The sequence below is a fragment of the Thalia democratica genome, chromosome 2, assembly GCF_965202585.1.
Source record: "Thalia democratica chromosome 2, ktThaDemo2.hap1.1, whole genome shotgun sequence".
Classification (NCBI taxonomy): Eukaryota; Metazoa; Chordata; class Thaliacea; order Salpida; family Salpidae; genus Thalia; species Thalia democratica.
This window is the reverse complement of record NC_139166.1, coordinates 23,795,114-23,805,492: the sequence shown is the minus strand read 5'-3', so window position 1 is coordinate 23,805,492 and position 10,379 is coordinate 23,795,114. Positions and strand designations below refer to the sequence as shown.

Genomic DNA, 10,379 nt, shown 5'->3' with positions numbered 1-10,379 from the left:
TTTTCTCTTCATCATCAACTCAAAAATATGTACTAAATGTTTTAAATTGTGATCTAATAGCCCCTTTACTAATTATGACCTCTCTTTGAAGCTCATAGCCCTCAATTTTTGAAATTTCCCCCAAGGGAACTATATGACCCACTTAGGGAAACCCTGTACTAAAAAAATTCATTACAAGCAAAATTTTTATTGTACATTCTGATTAACACAAAAACTTTATACACTATTGTTAAACACTTTATAGTGTTCAGATTTTTATTCTGGCTTAAAAAGTTTTACTTTCTTACTTAGTAAGTTTTTAATTTAACTTCAACTTTTTATAAATTTATTTTTAGTGTGAAATAAAAATAATTTCATTCATTTCATGATTTATTTCAAATTTGATGAACAATTTCATTGAAATTCAGTTTTGGTCAAAATAAGTTTTTATAAGGTTAAAAAAGTAAAAACGTATAAGCTTAAAACAAATGCGAGTTAGAAATCAAAAACGTAAAAGATAGTCAACATTTTTTTAGACTCATGTAAGTTTCGCTTATATATTTCTTTTCGTCATTTATTAAATCAATACTAGCTTTAGAGGCGTGATAACTTGGTGAGTTGCAGAACTTTTTTTACTTATTTATAATGACGACTATCTTTAATCAGGTTGTTTTGTTGCAAATTTCCTGATTCTATTCCAGCTTTTTAGACATTAGTTTATTTTATCTTTTATTAGTATCAAAGTAAAATTTGAAAAAACCATAGTCAAAAATTACTTACAAGATACAGTATTGCTATTTTAAATTTGTTTTATTCCGTTGCATACCTTATCAATTTTTTTTATGAATTGTTTCAACGTTCTTGCCATAAGATATTTTTAAAGCCATATAATAAACAGTTTCAATAACTTACTAAATTTTAGTACTAAATCTTAGTACAAAGATTAGTACTTAACTATCTGCTTGTTTTTTAAGAAATACGAGCTTACTCGTATCTGAAAAATATTTTGATATATAACTTCTTAAAGTTAGTTTTGTAGAAATAAAGCTTATGTTTCAAAAATTGACAATAATTAAAATCATAAAAAAATTTCAACCAACAAAAAATTTTAGAAAATATAGATCAATAAGTTACTTTTTGTAAGAATTGCTGCTTATTATTATACCACTCAGCAGCTTTATATGGTGGTGAAAAACAATTTTAATGACCTTACTGTACAAAATATATCGGTTCACAAAAACGTCAGGCTTAAATGATTTTTTACTAGTTTCTTTGAAATTTCAAGTTAAAACTATAACACTAATATATTTTTTTTAAATGTTTGTTTTGGTTTACAGATAGGTTTTTTCTTTTCAATATTAAAGTAGACATAACAGAAGAGTCGAATCTTCAGTAATCTTTAAAGAAATAATTTTCAAAATTTCAGGTTTTCATTTCTATAAACAAAACGACTCAATTTTTACCAGGATTCAAGTTTAAATCACCACCCTTAATTGGTATAAACTTTTTTTAGCGCACAACTTGCAGGACAAACATTAAAATATTTTTTTTACTCATCTAAAATGTAACAAGCTATGCTTAAAACAGCTAAATGCAAAAAACATCATACTTTACTTTTGATCTTTATTGTTATTTTACTTATATAGCACATTATATTGTATTTCATTATACATACTATGTTAACAAATCGTTTATTGTTTATAAATCGATAACAAGTATTAAAAAAGAAGTTATTTTCAAAATACTGTTCTATTTATTATGCTTAAAGATGTTATTCATTTATCGTTAAAATTGTAAAACTTAAAAAGTTTTTTTTATTGTGAAAGTAAAAAAACGCATCTTAATACAGTATTCATTTATATATAAACAAATACTATTAAAAAAATTGTAATCGAAAAAAATTCTAACATTATTGACTACTTAATAACTTAAGAAAAAAATCCGTTTCAAAATTTCTAGAGACCTAATCTAAACTTAAAGAATTTTTTTTAATAATATACAAATTTTCCTAAAATCTTTACTCCTAAACCTCGTCCTCGTTGAGCAGCATGTTGGGGATTCCCCTGGAAATGGGGAACTTTCTGCCGCTCTGGGGGCACTCCAGCTCGCCGCCGATGACGTCAATTTCCATTATGACGTGGTGAACCTTCTTGAGGAACTCCTCGTTGTTGGCGTAATCGTCGCAAACTTCGGCCGGCAGCAAGCTAGGCATTTCGAGCTGAAAAATTAATTTAAATTAAAACAAAAAATTGGTTTGTAATTTGAAGAATTGTCCTATTTAGTCTAATTTTTTTCGATTAATTGAGTATTTGAGTAAAGAGTAGGCAATTTGTTCAATTCAATATTAAAAATTTACATTTATTACTAAACAAATAAGCATCAGGGTTCGTGCGCGATTTTTTTTTTCATTTAGATTGACTGAGACAAATTTAGCCTGACATTTTTTCAAAGTAAGGAAAATCCCCTTTAAAAGTCATTTTAGGTATTGGGGGGTCGTGATTAGTACTATTGTAGTCTCTGACTTCAACCAGCTTTATCCCAAAAACATTTTGAGTCATAAATATCTGCAAAAAGCAACTAGCTTAGTTACAACTAAATAAAATAAGACTAATTTGTGAAAAAGGTGATTGACCCTCCCTCTATGCCCTTAACATAACAAATTTAGTGATAAGTTTTAAATAAGTGATATACCTAATCTATTACTAGTGTAAAATTTTAATATATATTACTAAACACAATTGTTATAAACGAAAACTTTCTAATAAAACAACGTGCATTGTCGTGTTTTATCAAAATTTAAAATGAAATGCTTACACGAGTATTAAAATAAGTAAAAAATGTTTATTATAGTATTTTGATTTGATTATCACTTAAAATTCATACATAATTATAAATCCTAAACTCTAAATAAATACAGTGATTGTTAATGTCATATTAGATTTAAAAAGCTTACATTTAAATTTGAAAAAAAAAACTTTAATCAGGGTTCGTGCGCGAAATTTTTTTCATTTAGCCTGACTGGGACCAATTTAGCCTGACATTTTTTTAAAGTAAGGAAAATCTCTTTTAGAAGTCATTTTAGATATTGATGGGTCTTAATTAGTACTATCATAGTCTCCGAATTCAACTATCTTTATCTGAAAAACATTTTGAGCTTTAAAAATCTGCAAAAAGCAACTCATAGCTTAGTTACAACTCAATAAAATAAGACTAAATTGTGAAAAAGGTGATTGACCCCCTACGCCCTTAACATAACAGATTCAGTGATAAGTTTTAAAATTAGTGTTATATCTATACTAGTGTAAAAATTTAGTATACATTACTAAAGACAATTTTTCACTTTAATTAAGCACTAAGTAAAAACATTATAACCAGAAGATTTATATTAAAACAACGTGCATTGTCTTGTTTTATTAAAATTTAAAATGAAACGCTTACACAAGTATTGAAGTTCAAACAAACAGCTAAGTTGTTGAACTAAACTTTAATGTTTAAACTGTATTTTTTTTATGAATTTTCATAATTATGACGTATATAATCTACTCAAAACAAAACAATGAAGATTCATAATAATTTTTTAGAGATTCAACAAAAGGTTTTAAGCATTTATTTTTACAAATACTGACTGATTTTGTCTTAAATAACTAAATCATTATTTAGAAATAAATTCACATCTTTCTCAATTCTTTTTAATCAAAAATTGTGAAGCATTTGAACTGAAAAAACTGAGATTCTCAAATTTTTAAATAAAAAAACTGATTTAGCCTGACGTTTTTCAACTTTTTTCAAAAAAACTGATTTAGCCTGACTTAGCCTGATTTAGCCTGACGCGCACGAACCCTGTTTAATATTTTGTGTTTATAAAGAAAAATGAATTGTACCTAAAATTTGTACTTTCACAAAACTTAGTACTAACAGGGTTGCCACTCGTTTTTTCAAAATTTTATCCAGGTTTTCCAAATTTCTTCCAAGTTTTTAAAAGTACACATTTTTGGGTTTATTCTTGGTTTTTAAGCTAATTTCTGTATAAGAAACTGTGTTTAATAGTATAAGAACATTGAAAAGATACTGTAAACTTACTTTAAATGTGTTTTTTAATCAAAAAGTTTTTGATAATGACAAAAAAAAAATATTTATATGATAGATTTTTGTGTCAAATCGAAATTTTATTACTGAAAATGTTAAAATTATTTAAAATTCTATGTTTTTCCAAGTTTTTTCATAAAAATTCCAAGTTTTCAAGGTTATTTTCATAATATCTAAAATTTCAGGTTTTTCCATGTTATTTTTGCTAAATTGTCAAATTCAAGGTTTTTCCAGGTTTCCAGGTAAAGTGGCAACCCTGTACTTATATCTTAAAGCTAAGTTTTAGTGTTGTGAATATCTCTAATAACTTTAATAAATAGTAAAATACATGAATTAACTGCTAAGTGTTTTAATCTAAAAAGTATTTAGTATAAAGTCTTTAAATTACAAATTAAAACAGTTTAACCAACTAAGCTCTGAAAAACATAGCTGATGTAAACAAATTCAAACAAACAGCTAAGTTGTTGAACTAAACTGTAATGTTTAAACTGTATTTTTATTATGAATTTTCATAATCATGACGTACATAAACTACTCAAAACAAAATAAGGAAGATTCTTAATTTTTTTTTAAGAGATTCAACAAAATGTTTAAAGCATTTATTATTACAAATACTGACTGATTTTGTCTTTAATAACTAAATCTTTATTTAGAATTAATTCACATCTAAATTCAATCTTAAAAATATTTCTCAATTTTTCTCAATCAAAATTTTTTAAGCATTTGAACTGAGAAAAACTTAGATTCTCAAATTTTTAAATAAAAAAACTGATTTAGCCTGACTTAGCCTGACGCGCACGAACCCTGAAGCATACAAAAATTTAAGTAACACCTAGCTCTATTTTTTGTAGTTAAGTGAGCAAAAAGTTGGTTTTTAAAGCAAATAAATTTTTAAACACGGTTATTAAATAAATCAAAAAATTTATACGCTTTACAATCTTTAAGGCAAAAAATCGGTTTGAGTGACTATAAATTAGCCTCAGTTTATCAAAAACTATCCAATTTTTTTTGTTTCTTCAGCGAAATTATTTTTAAGCATTGTGCATTTGAAGTAAAAATTAATCAATATACATATAACCTGTCTTCTTCTAGTATACATAAAATTAATAGATATAATATTTCAAGCAACTACAGGAAACAACTAAACTTTGATATTTTTTTAATTGAATTTAATCAATATACTTGGCACAAAATCTTTATATTTGATTTACTTTGCGCGAATTTTTCAGTTAATCATTGTGTTTTTTAGATGCCTATTATATATACTATATCTTTATAACATTTAACACACTAAATTAAAGTTAGTTGACTTGTAAGGCAGATAATGTTACTTAATAATTAGAATTACCACTGCAAAAATTATACAGTAAACTTTTTTTTAAAGTACGTAATATCAAAATATTTTAAATTAAATCAACTTAAACTCATTAAAAATCTACAAAAAACTAGCCTGACTTGTCTTGATACTTTTAAAGATTTCAAACTAGCTAAAAATTTTGACTGCCCCGCTATAAGTAACTTACTTTATAGCTTAAAATAAATACTGCTTAATACTTATAAAACTAGTTATAATATTCTATGAGTCGTATAAGCAAGTAGTAATAAAACTATTTAAACTTTCCACAGATTTTAAAAGAAAACATTTTGTGACTAGTAAAATTATAATAAATTTCACGTTTTTAAAGTCTAGTTATATCAATTATAAACTTTTATAATGTCCATAAATAAAAGTATAATTAAACAAAGATTAAAAAGTCTAAAAATGAATACAAACATACTTTTTATTACATACTAAAAAAAGTTTCGTGCAAAGTAAAAACAAGTTCTACCCTCTCTATTGTTAGCAGTGTCATGTATTAGGTACCAATAGTTTAGCAGTAGTTCTTAAAGTGTGCATAAAAACACTTTATTATTATGATTAAAAAAAATTATGAATGATAAAAATACTTCTAAATAAGTGTGTAATATTACAAACTTACTTATAGACTATAAAACTGTAAAAATTGCAATTACTACTAAGCATTTGTTTACAAACGATTTGTTGTAATTGTAGTATTCTATCTTACTAAAATAGTTTTGAAAAATATCAAAATCAGGAGTTTATTAAATGCTTTTATTTTTTACCAATAACCAATACCATGTGTTGCCGATGTTACTAAGTAATAAAGTTTTGTTTTATTTAATTTTATACCTAACAGGATTGCCATTATGTGAGGCAAAAAAGCAAGCTTAGGTGTCCAAAAACTAGTCTGAGTAACATTTACAAAGTTGGCCCAAGTTTATGAGATAATTTACAAATAAAAATGTTAATAATATAAGTTGACTAAAAAAACATTTTAATTAAGCTTAAATATCTAAAGATACCAAAATCATAACAAAGGAACTTGATAAAGACACAAAATTTAAGAAAAAAAAGAATAAAGTCAAAAAAACTAGCTAGGATTTAAAAAAAAAACCTAAATACCCAGAGTTTTTGAAAAGTTCAAGCTAGCTTTAATTGGCCTGAGTTTTTAAAAATATCAAACCAGCCTGAGTTATCCTGAGTGTGTAGTAAACCTGAATTAACTAAGTCACAATGAAACCACAGCAGATAATAATTAGTTTCATATTTTCTTTTTAAGTTAGTGTTAAAATATATTAATAGACGCAAGTTGACAAAAAGCTATTTCAAGTTTTTTGAATAACTCAAGTTTAGATATTTTAAAAATTATAAAACCAAACATGAAATAAAAAACGATTGCAAAAACTACCTTTTAAATAAGACAATTCTTACTTCATAGTTTTAAAAACATATTTCAAACTTTTTTATATAGTTAGTATTTTATTAAATAACTATGTTTGAATTGAAACTAAATTTTAAAACATATATATTTTTTTAAATATATGGTTTTTAAACCAGTAAACTTTCAAGAATCTGGAAAAGGAAAATAGTAGTAAACATATTTATCTTTAAAATACTTTTAATTTGTTCATATGTCCTAAATTGCCTTAACTGGAAATATGGAGTGAGCTTTTTATTGAAATCTATTATTATAAATAATTTCAAAAAATCTATTTTGTTTGTAGTCCAAGATTATATTTGTTAAGTTTTTTGAACTAAACAAAAAATATCTTATTACAAAAGTTAAGAAACACTATAAGTTGTAAACTGAATTTTCACTTTAAATGTGCAAAAAGTACGAGATTACTGCAGACTTGGAACATTTTGTGTGGTATGATGGATGCTATAATATATAAGAAGCAATTAAGATGTCTACAAATGTAAGGTTTCATTTTAGATATAAATTACAAGTCTAGGACATGTAAAATTGACTTTATTACTACTTGAGGCCATAGGGGTGGGGGGTCCAACACTTTTTTTTTACAAAACTTAAATTTGGCTTTTATATGAAAGCTTTAAGTACAAACTACAAGCCAGTTTCTATAACTTTAAAAATTTCATTTAACTTTTGAGATATTTTTTTTAAAGTTTCTGATACAAATGTATGGATTGCAAATCTTTTGGGATCAATTTTCTCAGAAATTTTAAAAACCATTAAAAATTCATCTCCTCCTTCATTTTTCAAGCAATCTTCTTCAAATTTTCAGGAAATGTTCCTTATATTATAAAAAAAACATGTTATTTATGAATTATAATAATTAAAAAATAAATTTATGACAAATATAAAAAAAAGACTTTTTTTTCAAATAAAAAGTATTTTTACTTAAATTTTTTTTTAAGTCTAAAGTAACTTATTTTTGTTGTTATATAAAAATTAGACTGAAAATTTGAAGAAGATTGTAGGATGAGATAGATTTTAAATGAAATAGTCTTTTTTTGCTATTTTAGTTTTCTCTTTACATAGGGAACCTATTATGCGGCCCAACTTTTACCTGTCATATCTCAAAAAAGTAAGTCAAATCTTTTTTACAACACTAAAAGGCAAATTGAAGCTTAGTAAAAAAGTGAAAACTCTATAAAATAAGATCAACTTGTAAAAAACATGACTAACCCCCCTATGGCCTTAAGTCAAAAAAATATTTGATTTTTGGGGGTCAAAACAGTTTTTTAGGGTGAAAATACTTTTTTCAATTCTTTAAAAGTTCTTTTTGATGAGGCCAAAACAAACCCAAATCATACAAGTCCATGTGAGATGCTAACATCACCCAAATACTTTTTACCCCTATATAAACTCAAACACTTATTTAACTATTAATACTTCAAAATATTTTTATTGTGAAGGAAAACCTTAATTACTACCCTGCATGATCAAAAAGTTTTTTATTAATTTTAATTATGTGCACTAAAGAATACCAATATTAAAAAAGATTTGTAAGTTTAAAAGAAAATTGATTTCTTAACACAAATATTGGAAATTTTTTTCAAAGTTGACTATACCTCAAAGTAAAAAAAACTAATATTCTCTAAAATCTGCCTTAAATTATATGTCTAAAGTTCTCATTATGAGTCAATGTTAACTTGGGTAAAAAAAAAACTATCCTTAAAAGTATAAAAAGTTTTTCAAAAAGGTAATACTTACCATTTCTACTGCTTTCTTCAATGCTGTGTAGTCAATGCGTGAAATCATGGAGGTTATAAATTCAGGGTTGAAATCTATTTCAGATGTTGTTACTTCAGTAGCCTGTCAAAATATCAGCTATATAATTGAAACTAAGTTTTTGTTTCAAGTTCTATTATGCAGTAATAAAAAAAACCTTTTTAATTAGTCAAAATACATAATATCTAAAAACATAATCATTTCAAAATGTTTATGCCATTTGACTTACATTAAAAAAAATTATTTTCAAATTTAAAAATTATAAAACTGGTTATTTTTGTAACATAATTAAAATTAACTATATTTATTTTAATTTACTAAGTATTTATTTTTCACATTAACTGCAAAATAGTAAATAGTTGAAAAGTAATTGTCAGGGTTTGTGCGCGAAATTCCTTTTCATTTAGCCTGACAGAGACCTATTTAGCCTGACATTTTTTCAAAGTAGAAAAAATCACCTTCAGAAGGCATTTTGGGTATTGGAGGGTCTTAATTAGCAAATTAACGCAATAAAAGTATTCTCAATACTACTTTTAAAGAAAATAAAAATTTAAATGAATTATTTTTCAAAATCTATCAATAGCTTACCCAGCAACTTGAATATTTTTAACGGGTCATTATAATTTCTGCTTCAAAGAATTGTTATCTTTATTAAATTTTGGGGCTTAATTACATCCACCACTTATCACCCATATACAGGGTTCGTGTCAATTAGTACTTGAATTCGTCAATTATAAGTTACATGACTGGACCAGAAGCTTTTATTAAAACAGAAATGTGAATAAGTCTGTAAAAGAAAAACAAAATGTAATTAAACAAACCTCTCAAAAACTTATACTAATCTACTAAAAACAAAATAATGAAGATTCTTAAAATTATTTTAGAGATTCAACAAAAGGTTTTAAGCACTTATTTTTACAAATACTGACTGATTTTGTCTTTAATAACTAAATCTTTATTTAGAAATAAATTCACATCTACATTTGATCTTAATTAAAAAAATTTCATGCATTTGAACTGACAAAAACTGAGATTCTCAAATTTTTAAACATAAAAACTGATTTAGCCTGACGTTTTTCAACTTTTTTCAAAAAAACTGATTTAGCCTGACTTAGCCTGACGCGCACGAACCCTGAATTGTAAATGTGTTTTTAAAATTACAAAACATCTAAAAATTTAATTCAAGTAATAAATCTAATGATTAATTTTTACCTTCGTATCAGTTAAATAAAGTATTTTTAACTTGTGTTAAAATAGCAAAGTCTTACTTTGATAAGGAGAGGGTATCCTTGAGTGACTCCTTTGACATGAGACTTCATCATATTGTGGGTTAAAAGACGCATTTTAGATACTTTAGTTAATAACATTAACTATATAATCTGCAACAATTACGTAAATTTGTATGTGTTTATACATATTAAAACTAACTTATTTTAGAGTTACCTAAAAAATTTAAAAAAATTTTATGGAAAAAAAATGTTAAATGGTGTTAGATAATTACTTTGTTAAGCTTCTACTCATATTCTTCTTTAACTTAATTTTAAAATCAATTTTTATGTTGATATTACTGTACTTTTTTAATCAAAGTTATTAACTTTATATCAAAAGAAAAAGCATAATAACTGGTCTCTTTAATTTACTTGGTATTTTTAGCATATGGAGTGACAGGGTTGCCACTCGTTTTTTCAAAATTTTTTCCAGGTTTTCCAAATTTCTTTTAGGTTTTTAAAAGTAAACATTTTTGGGTCTATTTTTAGTTTTAAGTTAATTTCTATA

General features: G+C 25.1%; 1 protein-coding gene across 1 annotated transcript; it reads right to left on the bottom strand.

Annotated features, from left to right (window-relative positions):
- Window positions 1-1,665: 1,665 nt before the first annotated feature.
- Window positions 1,666-9,984, bottom strand: LOC145829416 (multifunctional methyltransferase subunit TRM112-like protein). Its single transcript, XM_082937196.1, has 3 exons — window positions 9,872-9,984; window positions 8,586-8,687; window positions 1,666-2,197 (listed from the first exon to the last, which is right to left on the bottom strand). Exons 1-3 carry the CDS (start codon window positions 9,968-9,970, stop codon window positions 2,003-2,005), a joined length of 396 nt encoding a protein of 131 aa, XP_082793322.1. The 5' UTR covers window positions 9,971-9,984; the 3' UTR covers window positions 1,666-2,002.
- Window positions 9,985-10,379: the final 395 nt, after the last annotated feature.

Excerpts from the sequence above, each read along its gene's own strand:
- LOC145829416 (XM_082937196.1), bottom strand. The coding sequence starts at position 9,970 with ATGTTATTAACTAAAGTATCTAAAATGCGTCTTTTAACCCACAATATG. Across the intron at positions 8,688-9,871 it reads GATACCCTCTCCTTATCAAA|GCTACTGAAGTAACAACATC; the intron begins GTAAGACTTTGC and ends ATATTTTGACAG. Across the intron at positions 2,198-8,585 it reads TGAAGAAAGCAGTAGAAATG|CTCGAAATGCCTAGCTTGCT; the intron begins GTAAGTATTACC and ends TTAATTTTTCAG.